The sequence below is a fragment of the Mrakia frigida genome (genome assembly GCF_051309035.1).
Source record: "Mrakia frigida strain ATCC 22029 unplaced genomic scaffold BDY24scaffold_21, whole genome shotgun sequence".
Classification (NCBI taxonomy): Eukaryota; Fungi; Basidiomycota; class Tremellomycetes; order Cystofilobasidiales; family Mrakiaceae; genus Mrakia; species Mrakia frigida.
The window spans coordinates 260,121-274,650 of NW_027481260.1; the positions used below are offsets into that span (position 1 = coordinate 260,121).

The 14,530-nt window shown below is 56.2% G+C and overlaps 4 protein-coding genes across 4 annotated transcripts; 3 read left to right on the forward strand and 1 right to left on the reverse strand.

Annotated features, from left to right (window-relative positions):
• The first annotated feature begins 1 nt into the window (after position 1).
• Positions 2–1,654, forward strand: BDY24DRAFT_111817 (uncharacterized protein). The gene has a single exon (XM_076635859.1). It carries the CDS (start codon positions 451–453, stop codon positions 1,369–1,371), a length of 921 nt encoding a protein of 306 aa, XP_076495356.1. The 5' UTR covers positions 2–450; the 3' UTR covers positions 1,372–1,654.
• An 817-nt stretch (positions 1,655–2,471) lies between these two features.
• Positions 2,472–2,981, forward strand: BDY24DRAFT_341965 (uncharacterized protein; the record flags this gene model as incomplete). Its single annotated transcript, XM_076637465.1, has 1 exon — positions 2,472–2,981. A coding segment is annotated over one exon (510 nt), but the record flags the coding sequence as incomplete, so codon positions are not given.
• A 4,060-nt stretch (positions 2,982–7,041) lies between these two features.
• BDY24DRAFT_435471 (uncharacterized protein) lies at positions 7,042–8,526 on the reverse strand (the record flags this gene model as incomplete). The annotated part of the gene is made up of 10 exons (XM_076644180.1): positions 8,460–8,526; positions 8,323–8,333; positions 8,116–8,189; positions 7,926–8,050; positions 7,753–7,853; positions 7,526–7,667; positions 7,386–7,455; positions 7,293–7,314; positions 7,186–7,229; positions 7,042–7,111 (listed from the first exon to the last, which is right to left on the reverse strand). Coding segments are annotated over exons 1-10 (705 nt in total), but the record flags the coding sequence as incomplete, so codon positions are not given.
• Positions 8,527–10,310: 1,784 nt separating this feature from the next.
• On the forward strand, positions 10,311–13,909 carry BDY24DRAFT_393562 (uncharacterized protein). The gene is made up of 5 exons (XM_076641064.1): positions 10,311–10,490; positions 11,017–12,222; positions 12,313–12,487; positions 12,555–12,881; positions 12,956–13,909. The coding sequence occupies exons 1-5, from the start codon at positions 10,390–10,392 to the stop codon at positions 13,502–13,504; spliced, it is 2,358 nt and encodes a 785-aa protein (XP_076495359.1). The 5' UTR covers positions 10,311–10,389; the 3' UTR covers positions 13,505–13,909.
• The last annotated feature ends 621 nt before the right edge of the window (positions 13,910–14,530 follow it).

Sequence of the window (14,530 nt, forward strand, 5' to 3'; positions counted from 1 at the left end):
GACTTGCATTCGAGCTGAATTCGTCCAAGTCGCCTCCAACCTTCACCTCGCCTTCCCCTCCTCTTCTCCCTTCTCCTTACGCTCTCGACGCGTTCACCAGTCATTACAGTAGCAGAACAGAAGGAGAGCTCCAAGGTCAGTAAGTTCTCTGTAGAAGCAGGGAGGTCTCTATCGCTTGAACGAAAGAGAGCTGACCCTTCAAGTCTCGTGTTCCTCCTTCTTTTGCTCGTTCCCTTCTTTCGCTCCCTCCCTCCTTTCAGATCACTCTACGACACTCGCTTGGTGCGCTGTTAATCCTGGAGCAGGTGGTCGAGAATAAGAGTCAAGATCTTCAGTGAGTTGTCGTCTTTCTGTCCAGCTTGAGTCGAAAGGGAAAGCCTTCTCGACCTCTCTCTGAATCTGACCGACGCTCCTCCCTCTCTCCCTTCTCCTCCTTCTCTCAGCGAATGGATGGATTCTTCATCTGTCCCCCCACCTATCGTCTCCTCAGAGGTGTCACTCCCTCCTGAGCGTATGGATGTTCAAATCGACCCTTCGCTCCTCCTCTCGCCTCCACTGCAACCTCAACCCACCCTGCCTCCTCCTCCTCCTCCTCCTCCTCCTCCTGAGCCCACCGCCGTCGAGCTTGCACCCCCACCGATCCTTACTCCATCCACAGAATCAACAGATTCAGATCTAGCATCCTTGCTTCTGGCTCTCGCTCGACCTCAAACACCACCGCATCCTCCTCCTCCATCGACCTCGAATCCACCTCCATCATCCGTCTTTCACCCTCCTCCTCCTCCCTCCTCCTCCTCCCTCGCTTCCCTCCTCCAACCAGAACCATCCTCCTTTTCGTATCCACCAGCTACGTCGAGACCCTTCCCCGTCGCTCCTACGCTCTCTCGGACCATCTACTCGGATGCGTCCCACCTCCCTCTCTCCTCGGAAGCGTCCTCCTCAACAGCAGCACTTTTCCCTCGGTCTACTCCCTCCTCGGCCTTCTCGTTCCCTCCTCCCTCGACCATGCAGGATGCGGACAACTCGGATCACGACAACGACGAAGGTGGCATGAAGCCTCCTCAGTCGACATCGAGCAAACAGAAGGCAGCAGTAGGAGGAGGAGCAGGGTCAAAGAGGAAGAGGACGAGCACGAGTCGACCTCCTCCTCCCTCGAACGGTCGACTCTCTGGAGACTTCTCTGGCAAGGCAAAGTCGAAAGCTGGAGTTTCCTCTTCACCGATGGATACTCTACGCACCCTCCCTGTCAACGGATCCCATATCCTCGACCCAGACTCTGGTCTCATTCGTTGTATCTGCTCCAACACGGTCAGTTCCTTCTTCCGGAATCGTCGTCTCCCTTCCTTCACCTCGTCTCCCTCTCCCTTCTGACCTAAATCATCCTTTCCTTTCGTTACCTTGAACAGGACGACGATGGTTTCACCATCCAGTGCGACACCTGCTACGCTTGGGAGCATGCCGTCTGCATGGGCATCGAGGAAGGAGCCGTTCCCGAAGAGTACCTCTGCGAGCTCTGTCTTCCTCGGGAGGTCGACGTCCCTGCAGCTCGTCAGAAGCAGCGTAGGAGGAGGATGCTGGAGGAGCAGAAGTCGAGAGGGGAGGAGTCGTTCCAGCAGAAGTCGAGCGGGAAGCCAGGTGGAGGAGGAGGAGGAGGAGGAGGGACGAAGGTCAACGGACGAGCAGCCTCACCTGTCGACGAGTCTCCTGGACCTCTCAAGGACTCGAACCCGACCCCCAACGGAGGAACGAACAAGCATAGGAGGAAGCCCGTCCCGTCGTCGATAGGAACACCCACTCCAGCACCTCCCAAATCTCGCAAGACGAACCTCCTTCGAGAAGCTCTCCAACCTCCTCAGTTCTCGACCTCCAACTCCTCCTCCACTCCTCAACGACCTACCGTCGATATCCCTTCCCATCCAACCTACCTTTCCACTCCCATCGCATCTTCGTCGACAGCAGCTATGCCCACGCCGATACCGAACCCAGAAACGGACGAGGACGAGCCCAAACTCGAAGCTTGGACGCTCGAGTACACTCCCGTGAGAGACAACGTCATTCGAGATCTGGGGATCAGGGAGAGTCTCGCTTCGGTGCTGGAGGAGTGGGTTGGACGAGGAGGAGTGCCAGTCGAGCCGGTGGTGGTGGAAGGAGAGGATGTAGAGATGGAGGACGCCTCGGTGAAGGTCGACGACGAATCGAAGGATCTCCCTTCAGCCCAACCTTCGCCGTTACCCTCACACCCTCAAGGCGACTCTCGGACGTCGGAACCTCCCAATCTCAACCCTTCCACCTCCTCTTCAGAACCCAAACCCTTTGTCTCTTCAGCCTCCCTCTCGCCCATCGACCCTTCCTTCCCTCCCATCTTCCTCTCAGGCCCTTCCCTCTCTTCCCTCGTCGCCAAAACAGCCATCAAACCTCTTCAGGATTCGGCTACTCCCGTCCCTCAACCCTTCGCCATCACCCACCCAGCCATGGCAGCAGCCAACTCCAGAGCAGTCTACCCTCGTCCAACCTCCTACGCTCTCTTCGCCGACGCCTCGATACCGAAAGGGTCCTTCGTCGGAGAGTACAAGGGAGAGATCCTCGACGCCGCCGCCTACCGACGAGATCCCATCAACCAGTATCGACTTCTCGGACTCCCCAAACCGAGCGTTAGGATCTTAGCACCACCGCTGGATCTCGTCATCGACGCTCGAGGGTTCGGGAACGACCTCAGGTTCGTCAGGAGCGGATGCCATCCCAACGTCGTTCTTCGTCCGGCCATCTTCACTCGAACGCCCGTCGAGGATCCCGATCAACGAGGAGGAGGAGCATCGTTGACAGCAGGAGGAAGAGCTTCGTCGTCGATTCCAACCTCCCCAGCCATGCCGGAACTCATCTTTGGCCTTTTCGCGTCGAAGGACATCACTCGACGGGAGGAGATCACCCTCCCTTGGGAATGGGACGACGCCCACGTCGTTCACGCTCTTCTCCCTCTCCTCGACGTCAAACCTTCTCCCTCCATCCCTTCCCCCCTCGACATCGCAGTGGAACCTCTCGCTCCGAAGTTCTCAACCTTCCTGGCGCACCTCACGGGCACGGGCGCGTCGTGTTCGTGCGAGAAGAAGAAGGATTGCGCGGTGTTCCAGATGGGGAGGTTGGTGGAAGGGAAAGGGTTCTTGGGACTGGTGGAGAAGACGATCGGTGGAGGGAGAGGTGGGAGGAGACCGAAGAAGCCTGATTTCGGGTTGTTGGTGGGAGCGGTGAGAGGGTGGAGGAGGAAGGAGGACGAGAGGGCGAGGCGGACAGAGGAGAGGAAGAAGGCTTTCCAGTTGAAGCTTTTGGAGGAACGGTTGGCGAAGGAGGCGGAGCTGGCTGAACAGGAGCTTACGGAGGAGGAGGAGGAAGAGGAGAACGCGGTGGGGTTGAAGCTTGGAGCGAGGTCGGGAGGGGAGATGGACGTCGACGACGATCCAGCGGCGATCCCTCAGCCGATGCTCGTCGACGGAGAGGACCCAGGAAACTTCTCGGACGCTTCTACCCTCACGGAACCTCTCTCGCACTTCTCGTCGGACGATTCAGACTCGGAGAACGAGGTTGTGTCAGGTCGACCTCGTCGTCCAGCGGTCTCGACGGCTTCTTCCTCGGCTTCCCCTCCACCTCCTCTTCCATCGAAACAACTCCCTCCTCCTATTCGGTCACCCCTCCCGAAACCCAAACCCAAGGCTGCGAACCGTCGGAGAGTCAACAACCGCGTCGAGTCGGATTCTCCTCCAGCATCCCCTCCCGCTCCTCCCTCCTCCTCATCCCTTCAAGTCTCCGGCTCTCACCCTCACCAGCAACTACCGAAACGGTCCCTCTCCTCCATCAAGATGGACGACATTCTCGATCGACTCGTCGAATCCCCAACTCCCATCGCAGACGATCCACCTCCTTCCACTTCTACAGCCGAACACGTCCCTTCGACCCTCCCCTTCGATCCTTGGGCGACCGATCTCGACATCATCCCTGCTCCTCGAACCACTCTTTCCAACGGACACGATCTCGCTCTTGCTGCTCTGGCGGCTCGTGCTGCTACTCCTCCACCTCCGAAGGAACCTACCCCGCCTCCCAAGGAGCCTACACCCCCGCCGAAGGAGCCTACCCCTCCACCGAAGCCTCCCTCTCCTCCTCCGCCGCCTGTGAAGAGGATGAGCTTGAAGGATTGGAGCAAGAGGAGAAAGGAGACGGTTCCGGAGCCTGCAGCGGTGAAGATCTCGGAGGAGGGAGAGGGGGAGGGGAGTGGAGAGGTGAAGATGGAGGGTGCGGATGTGGTGATGAGTTCGAACGAGGAGGTCGTTGTCGGCACGTCGTCGCAGTTGCCCAGGTGAGTCTTCTCTCTTTCTTCGAGTCAGTCTCTTCTCCCGAAGCTCATAACTGATTTTCGCTTTCTTTCCTCGTTTCTCTAGCTCCATCGTCCCCGAGGTCGTCGCGTCCCAGATCGACCGTTCACCAGAGGACGCTCTCTTCCCTCGGGCTCCTCCCCAACCCGAGTCGAAGGTTGTCGTCGACGCAGACGCAGAGCCTAAACCAGCACCCAGTTTCGCACCCTCTCCCTCGATCGGAAACAGCAGCTCGTTCTTCCAACGAGATCGATCTCCACCTCGATTCGCACCCATCCCTCGACCTGCTCCTCCCGCTCCCTTCGTCGACTTCCCTCGTCGATCAGCTTCCCCCGAACCGGTCCCTTTCAGGTTCCTCTTCAACAACCCTTCTCCACCACCTCGGACGGCTCCCTTCGTTTCGACTCTCAAACCCTTCACTCCGTCAACTCCCACTCCTTCGCAGGTCCTCCTCGAACGGCCTCAGTCCCCTCCTCGTCGGTCGTTCAACACCTACGTTCCTGAGGCTTCGACTTCGACTCCTACTTCGTTCGTCAAGCCGGAGAGGATCCCAGAGGACTACGTTCGAGCCGTTCCTGCTCCTCTTCCTAGGAGATCCATCGAACCAACCTCGCCGGTCTCGACGCTGGAGTCGTTTGCTCCTCCTCTTCCCCACCCGCCAACTCCTCAATCCTCCGCCGCCTTCCCCATCCAATCCCTCCCTCCTCTCCCAGCAGGACTCCCTCCTCGTCCTCCTCGAGCGCTTTCGCCAGCTCACGGAGGTCCAGCTCGTTCGAAGGTTCCAACTCGAGACGAACCTCCTCACCAAACGGAGCGGGAGCGGGAACGAGATTGGGACCGAGACGCGTCCTTCTCTCGAGAACGAGAAGTCTCTGGATCTTCCTCGTCGACGAGGATCTCCGTCGGATCAGCTACGGTATCAGCATCGGGACCAGCAGCCGTCGGAACCAACCCTCTTCCCGCTCCTCCCCATCTTAAGGAACTCTCCAACTCCTCCTCCGCCTCCCTCCCTTCCTCTCCTGCCACCTCCACCGTCCCCGCTCCCTCCTCCTCCTCCTCCTCCTCCTCCTCCATCCCTAGAGGCGGCTACGGAGGTCCAGGACCTCGAATGTCCTTCCCTCCCGGTCCGGGTCGAGGAGGAGGAGGACTCGGTCGAGGAGGAGCTCCCATCCTCGGAGCAGGTCTTCCCGCTGGACCTCGAACGGGAGGCTGGCAACCTCCTCGAGGCCCTCGAGGGTTCGGAGGTCCTTTCGGAGGACCTGGGATGGGTGGAAGAGGTGGAGCGGGACAGGTGGGTGGAGGAGCGTTTGCGCCGAGAGGTCCTAGGTCGATGCATGGGCCTGGTGGGGGTGCAGAGGACGGAGGAGGGAGCGGCAGGGGAGAGAGGGAGATCCCGATTGAGGCGCAGAGACCTAGGGACAGGGAGAGTTCGTTGGAGGCGGAGAGTAGGAGTGGAGGGAGTGGTGCGAATGGAGGGATGGGGAACGGGAACGGGAACGGAGGAGGGAGAGGAGGAGGAGGAGGAGGAGGGAACGGGAACGGGTTCAGAGGGAGATGGGGCGGTGGAGGGGGTGGTGGGAGGGGGAGAGGGAGGTAGTGTTCAGTGATTAGTGTTTGTTTTTTTCTTCTTTCTTGGGCCTTTTCTCTCTTTGCAGTTTCCCGTTCGTTCGGTTTCTCGTCGCTCTTCGTCTTCCTTCGTTTTTCGTTCGTTCTCAAGTCTCACGTCCGAGCTAAGCTTTAACTTGTATCCCCGCATCGTCATCATCCTACTTTTTTTTATTTGAACGTCCTGCAAAATTCAACCCAACGAGAAGGAAAGAGAGGGAGGGCCGCAGGGAAGAGCGGGAGGGGACGCGTTCGATCGGAGGATGAGAGAGGTTCGTGAGATCGTGCATGCATTAGGATGAGTGTATATTAAATGTAGATGTAGTTAAAAGGCTAAGCTAACCCGTAGCCCTGAAAATAAAAGAGAAGCGAGGCAGAACAAAGGGACGAGAAAACCAACGGGCGACGCGTCGATTGAGTGCTAATCGAGCGAGAGTTCAACCTTCTCGGCGTCCAGGATGATCGGATGCGAGTCTGAACGAAGGTACAAAGACATTGCAAAGAGAGTCAGTCTCTGACGCGCTTACCGAATTTGCGAGAGTCTGAGAAAGACGAGAGAGAGGCAGATCGAGAGTCGAACAGGGACGTGAACTCACGAACGGACGTAAGTCCCTCTCCGAAGCCTCGGCTGACGATATGGGTGTAGACGAGAGTAAAAACCGCCAGAGGGAATCCGACAATGAATTGAAAGAGCTGTCAAAGAAGAAGGGGGTGATCAGGTCAACGTCGCTCGGAAAGCAAAAAACGTTGAGAAAGGGAGCTCACAGCTTTTGCAGGCAACAGTTCGTAGCCATAGCCAGGATCTCGAAGAACTCCCGCGACTCCAAACTGAACAATGGTGAAGAGGCTCCAGCCGAGGTAGAGAACCTAGAAGCGACGGAAAGACGTACGAAGTCAGTCTCACTTCGATTGGTCTCTAGAGGATCTAACTCGCTTACCTGAAGACCCATAGACACTCTGAGAACCCAAATCCTTTCCCGTTTGACGGAGAAGAAGGCAAGAGAGATGCCAAGGAGGTAGACCGTCTCGGCGACGATGAAGAAGACGTAAAACGGCATGGCCAAAGCGTATGAGCGGGGAGTCCAGGTGGCTAGCAGGATGAAGCAGAAGCTCCAGGTTTGGACGGCCGAAAAGTAGAGGGTGAACTGGTTGGCTCGAAGAGAGATCAGAGTCAAAGGAAGGCAAGGAGGGAGCGAGGGGAAGGAAGAGGAGGACGAACGAGGAGTGAAGAACAAAGCAGCTGGTAGTTGAAGTAGAGTTTGCCTGCGAGAGCGATCAGATAGAATCAGCGACTGCTCAAAGGCAGAGACTGACGACTGGACTGACTCAGATGAAGGTTGCCTGAGACCTGAGAGAAGAAGTAGGGGAAGAATCAGTCGCGTCGAGCGAAACGAGGCGCCGCGAATGTAATCGACTCACTCTTTTGTACGCGTCCCATCCGAGCTCCAGATAGAGCTTCCACGCATAGAAATCGCACCCGGCATGAAATCTACGGATAAAGGGGGTGAATAAATCAGCTTCCATCGAGGGAGATCGGACTGAAGGGAAACGCGACGAACAAAAGGTCGACGCAAGGGATCGTCCAGATCAAAGCGAGACGAGCTCGGGTCAGAGGCTCTTCGTACGAGCGTGATGAAGTGTAGTATTGCATGTCCCGGAGAACTGTCACGAGTCTTGGGTGTTGCTGTTGAGCTTCGATGACTGAGGAAGAACAAGGGAAGAGAAGCGAGTCAAAGTTCAGACGCGTTCTACTGCCACTAAAGTACGAGAGCTGAGAGAGACTCACAACCACAGATGACCAAGAAAATGTTGAAGAGAACAACAGCGAAGATTTGCACCATGTTCTTCGATCGAACGGCAAAGATTCCAGCCACGAGGAGAACGAGCCTGAAGACGGAGAAAGGTCGAGCTCAGCCCACGCACGTCGCGCTCTCAATTTGTAAGGAAAGAGGAACTCACTCCGAAGCTATCGACTGAGGCAGTAGGACATGGTTGCTGTAGGTCGTCATGACGTTAATACCCTCCAAAGCAGCGAGAAGGGCAACGGTTGAAATGACGAAGAGCGATATCGAAGCGATGAAAAGCTGCGAACAAGGAAGAAACGTTCAGCCCTTGAGCCTGCGCGAAAACTCCTCGTTCTCATCCTCACCTTCGCAGACTTCGTCCATATCTTCGGAGCTTCAGCCTGCGTCCCCGACCTCGATGTTCCAACTTGGACGGCGTCTGTTCAGTTTGAGAAGACTCAAAGGAGAGTCAGGCAGGTCTTCTCTCTCCCCTTCCTCGACGGTCTCCCTTCTTTGTTGACCCTCAGCAAGCTGTCAGCCTTGGAAACATCGCAAGAGAGAGCAGTCCTCACCGTCGACGAGACTGCAAGAGAAGCGGAGGGAAGGAGGAAGGGGGAGGCAAGTGAGCTCGATTCAAGGTTCGACTCGTTGTATGCACCTTCGCAGCGAGAGAGAGACTTGGTAAGGAGCTACGAAGAAGCCAACTTACGCTATAGATTTCACGGAGGACGACCCATCTCGTGTCAAAGAGGTCATAGGAAGTTGAGAGGGAGAGCAAGGTCGAGGTTGAAGTAAGGAAGCCCAAGGAGAAGCACTTGGCTGTCTGTTGCTCTCCCTCCGCTGCGCCGGCTCATTGAGGTACGAACGGGGGGTATTTTGGAGCCATACTTTGTGAGGATGGGAAGATCTGTTGGGTGTCGAGGTGTTAAGAAGAGGGAGAAAGATTGCAGGAGCAAAAAACGTTGCGTCGAAGAAACCGCGTCTCGACCTCATCGGATCCGAACCTGTTTCTTTCATGCGGTTTCTCATCGGGAAGCGACTCATTGAACTCTTCTAAGCCGATGACAGAGTCGACATACTCGCTCTATCATCAGAGCGTTTTCTCGGGATTTTTTCACAGTTCCAGGGAGGCTCAAACGAGGAAGAGACGGCAGATCGGATTCGGACGCGTCCATCCCCAGCAACCAGCTCGGATCTTTTCCCTCTCCTCCTCATCAGTAGCCTCTCTCGACCTCAATTATTCCAATCCACACCCGCCTCACGCATCCAAGCTCCGCGAACAAGAGAACCCTCCTCCTCCCGTCTCTCGACGCGTCTTCCCTCGTCCTCTTCCCCTCCTCCACTACTCCCGCCTCCTCCCTCCACCCACCGTTCCTCCACCCGCCCCAGCTCACCCACAGGACCCCCTTCCCGCTCTCTTAACGGGCGTTGCTGCTCTTTTCCGAATCGTCAACAACCCTCGGAGACTCCTCCTCTCGCCGAGGACCAAAAAGCATGTGTCTCTCTCTCGATCTCTTTCTCTTGCTGACTCCTTCTCCCTCCACCTCTGTTAAGATTTTCGCTCTCGTTACGGGAAGGGTGAAGAGTGTGTTGATAATTCGTAAGGATCGTTAAAGAGGTCGTGACAGAAAAGCAAAAACAAAACAAAGGCCGATCCGACGCGATTGTCAAGCTACGGCAACCCCACCCACCCACCCATCCTGAGCTCTACCCTCCTGCCTTTCGGATCCCTAGGATCGAAAGGCATAGGTGTGTGCGTCCTCCTCAACGTTCCTACGACGGCCGACGTCGACGAGGAGGACGCGTCGTCGTCCTTCTGTTCCGAGAACGAATCCTCCTCCTCTTCGATGACGGGCGTGGAAGGGGGTGTTGAGCTTGTTGGAGAGGTTAACGAGTGGTTAGAGCGGAGAGTAGGTGCGGGAGGGTAGATGATGAGGTTGATTAGCGGGAGTTTGGTTGACGATTTGGGAGGGGACGAAGTGGGCGTCGAGGACGCTGAGGAGGTGGTTTGAAGATCGTTTGAAGTCGTAGAGGAGAGTGAGTTGGAGGTTGAGCGACGTTTGAGAGAGAAGGAGCGGACGAGGGAGACGCAGGGTGGGGTTGGGAGGTGGAAGGTAGATCGGGAGGAGGAGGAGGAGGGTGAGCTTGAGCTCGAGCTCGAGGAGAAGAGCATCGTTTGAGAGCGAGTTGGAGAGGGAATTGAAGAGGTTTGGAAGATTTTGGTGGAGAGAGGAGGATGAAGAGTAGGTTTTTGGGTCTCGAGATGGGTGTTGGTGGTGGAGGAAGAGCAGGCAAGAGGGATTTATGAAGAAAGAAAGCGAGGAGGAGAGAGGTCGACCGTGCCCGAGAGACCTCGTAACCACTTTCCTGCAACGCTGCTTGTCATCCGGCTTCCCACTTCCTTGTTTCTCTGAAAATAGACCTGCTAGCTAGATCTCTGGTAGATAAAAGTCTGAGCTGATCGAGATGACCTGAAAATTTAATCCCTTCTCGATCCAGGCTGAGCTGAAACTTGACGCGTCCCTTCGGCTGCCTTTGAGGTCTTCAAACTCTTTGATTCCAACCCTCTCCTTCTCTCCTTTTTGAGAGGTCAGCTTCCCCACCTTTCCTCCCTCCCTCCTTCTTCCCCGAGATCCCAGATGTCGAACAAACCTTTAACGACCACCACGCAAACGGCTCCTTCCAAGGAAGCCAGTTCTTCTTCTGCTCTTCGTCCGATTCCCTCCAGGATGAGGTCTCGGTGAGTCCCTTCCTCGCTCGTTTCTTTCTCGGCCGCCATGGAGGAGAGATTCGGAGAAGGGGATGCCGTTACAGAAGGACCTCTGGTTCGAGAGAAGGCAGATGTATGCTCAGAGAGAGAGAGCTCGAGATCTAGAGATTGAGATCTCGAGTATAGAAGGAGGAGGAGGGAGGGAGGAGAGCTCGTCAGCTCGACTCCATGCAACCCTTCAAAGGAGAGGAAGGAGGCCTGCTACCGAGCTGCCTCCTCATAGGCTCTTCTGCTCTCGAAGCATGGAGAGAATCCTTCCTCTCCCTTCGTTCTCTCTCTTAGAAAAAGATCAAACGATCCTTTCCTTTTGGACCCTTCGAGAGCAGTCCAAAATCGAATCGTCCCACCACGATACCTCCTCCTCCTCCCTGAGCTCGCTTGTGCTCCCTTCCCTCCCTTCTCCACTTTCAAAGCCGAGGGTCTTTTGACCTCCAACGCCCATGATCTCCTTCCTAACGCCCCTCTCTCCTCCTTCCCTTCTCTTTTCGCTCTACAGAGGTCGTTCCATCACCTCTACGGATCCAGCAGTCAACGTCCCTCCTCCCTCCTCAGCCTTCGGTCCCCTTCCTTCAACTTCATCGTCCTCAAACTCATCTCCCAACCTCGCACCATCACACCAAGGTCCCTACCGAACCAGAGCACCCACCTTGTCCCTCGCTCTCCCTTCCTCTCAACTCTCCACCGTCCTCGAACCAGACACTCCCGACAAGGCCTTTGGGCCTAGCCACAACGAACGACTTCCCGCTCCTTCGGCCTCGCTTACGGCTGGAATCGTAGAGGGAGTGAGATCGAGGAGCTCGAGCGTAGGACAGCTAGGGAGGGGAGCTTCTTCGATAGTCGTCAACGGCGAGGTCGCTTCACCAGGAGGAGAAGGAGCAGGACAAGGAAGTCGAGGGGAGACGTCAGCATCAGGTCGAGCTTCCATGTCCAACGAGCGTCCCTCTTCCTCGTTAGGACTCTCTTCCTCGTCGTCTTCGGTAGGACCAGGGACAGCAGGATGGGCTCCAGCAGAGAGGATCCCTCATGGAACGGCAGGACGACCTCTCGGTCGAGTTGGCGAGCTCTTCAGGTCGTCGACGTCAGCTGGGAAGTCGAGGGAGAGTTACACTCCGGCTGCTGCTGCTCGGCGTTGGGCTGGAGAGAGGACGTCGAGGGATTCGTTCTCGGACGAGGAGGAAGGAAGGTCGTACGCCAACCGAGGAGGGAACGGAGGAGAGAACGAGTACTACTTCGACGAGGAGGATGGAGCGTCGTTGGATGGATCTCAAGCAGGATCGGAATCGTCGCTCAACATCAAACTTCACAGCTCACAGATCTACCTACCACTTCCCTATCAACCTCAACGACGTCCTACCCTCACCTTCACTCCTCCACCGCCAAATCGGAACCAGCACACCCCTCCAGGCTCGATGTCGGACTCGCCAGTCTCGTTCTCTCCAACCGACCCTTCAGCCTACTTCTACCCGATGACTTCCAGTCTCCCGACCCCAGCTCTCTCGAGTGCGAGCCTGAGTGCGTACAACCTACTCATGCCGGAGGAGGAAACGGTGGTGGTGACGACGACTGCGAGAGGAGGAGGAAGGGTCACTGGAGCTGAGCTTGCGAGCTTAGCGAGAGGGATGATCCCAACACTTGTAGGGATCGTTCTCTGCTTCGTGGCGAGTTTGGGTCTGGTGGTAATGTTGTTGACGTCTCTACCGATGTGAGCATACTTCTTTCTCAAATTATACGCTTCGGTTTGATCGAGCTCGAGACTGATTTCAGACGCGTTCGTTTCGTTTGTTTTCCTCAGCCCTCCCTCGCTTCAATCCGCCCTTCCCAAATCCGCCTCCGATATCCGACTTCTCTCCTCCTCGATAACAGACTACATGGGAGAGTCTCGGACAGGGCTACTGCATACTCTCGTCGCTCTCGGAATCACTGGAGTTTGGACTCACGCTTGGAGCGTGCCCGGTTCGGTCGTTCTCGTGAGTTTCTCTTACCCTACTTCTCCCTTCTTTCCCCTCTCTGCGACTGACTCTTCTCCTCTTTCAGAACATCCTCATTGGTGCTCTCCTTCCTTCCATCCCAGCCGTTCTCTTCCTCACCATGACAACAACCCTCGGAGGTCTCTGCTCGTACCTCCTCTCTCGACCTCTTTCGCCCATTATCACCCTTCTCTTCCCCACTCAACTCGCCATCGTCCGATCTTCCATCGCTTCAGGAGGAGCTCAGGGTGGAGGAGGGGCGTGGAGGAAGCTGCTGGTGATGAGGGCGACGGGTCTGGTTCCTTGGAGTGGCATGAACGTCGCGTGCGGGGTGGTTGGAGTTCGTCGGCAGGTCTTCTGCGCTACGTTCGCTGCTGGAAGTTTGAGTTGGAACGTGAGTCTCTCCTCTCGTCTCGCCTTCCTTCCATGCGTTCGAATACTGACCTTTGTCCTTCTCGCGTTTCGCAGTACGTCACGTCTCAAATCGGTTCCATCCTCATGCGAATCTCTTCTTCTCCTCTCACCACGTCCCTCACCACCCCCGCCCTCCTACCCGATCACCCTTCCTTCCCTCTCACTGGCGCAGCCTCCACTTCCGGTACTCTCCCTCCCTCCGAATCCCTCACCTCCCTCCTTCGAGACCCGACGCTCATCGCCAAACTCGTCGGTCTCTCCCTCCTCACCCTCCTCCCTCTCCTCCTCAAACCCAAGACCACAGTCGTCCAAACCATCGACGGAGAAGTCACCACTACCTCCCCGCCGACTCAGAACCCATGGTTGGGCGTTTGGATCGGGGTGTTGAGAGGTGGATCGACGAGGGTGCTTGGGCAGACGAAGAGGTTGAGCGGGAAGGGTTTGCAGCTTGGGAGGGAAGGGTGGAGTGGGTTGTTGGAGGTTGGTGGTTGGGGAACGGGATGGAAGAACAACGGGATTGCGAATGGGAGTGCGAATGGAGGAAGGAGAGGGAGTGACGAGGAGGTGGAGATGAGGGAGGGTTTGCTGAACGGGAGGCAGTAGACGCGACGACGAACGAACGACGGATCGACTTTCCACAACATACAACGGGAAACGATGAACGACAACACCAACCATTCGACTCTTTTATATTTACTGTATCAACAAGCTCTTAACTCCTTTTGCCACTGCTCGCTTTGCTCTTCCTCTCTTTTTCCTTTGCTCGTCCTGGTCGACGTATCTTCTCTTTCATTTCTACTACTTACTCTTCAATCTAATCTCTCTCTTTTTCCTTTCGGATCTTTTCCTCCTATACTTCTTGGTCGGTTCTCGGGTAGACGACGATGGCTTTCTCTCGTTCTCAGTCTTCGGTGCTCGGTTCAAGTTGGCCTTCTTCTCGCCTGTTACTTCCTGTAGTCTTTCTTGGTTGGTTGACGAGACGAGATACGATTGACGTGCGCTCCGATACTGAAACAGAGCGCTGCCAGGAAGAGAGGGAAGGAGAAGAGGTGAGAGAGAGCGAGCGAACAGACGATGCGTCCAGTTCAATCTCGCCTCATCAAATCCAAGGCGAGATTCGCTTGCGTACAGGCCTCATGATCTCGATCTCATCCGGACGTTCTTTTACGAAGAACGGAGACAGAATCGGAGAAGGGACGAGGTATTCGGAGAAGAGAGAGAGGACGCGTTGAGTCGATTCGGCGGCCTTGGGCCACTCTTTCTCGTCACTCACTCTCAAAGGCCCGCCCTGTAGAAGATCTTACCACATCACAGCTCAAAGCCATGCTTGTAGCACGTGGAAGAGATCTCGGTGCGCTACTCGATCTGAGCTTCGCCTGAGTAAGGCAGGGAGGAGCAGGGGGAAGAGCTGACTGAGCGGGGAGGCGAACGAGATTTCAGCCCTCCGTCTTCCGTGAGGGTTTTTCTCTCTTTGTTTTGGAGCTACTTCGTTTCTTCTTGCTCGAGGGCAGAGCTAGAATGGCGAACTAAACGATCATCTATCTCAGACAGCAAGGAAAACTTTCACGGCCTCCAGAAGACGGCCCGAAAAAGTCGTCGCGGCCTCGTCTTCTCGTCGCCCGCCTCGGC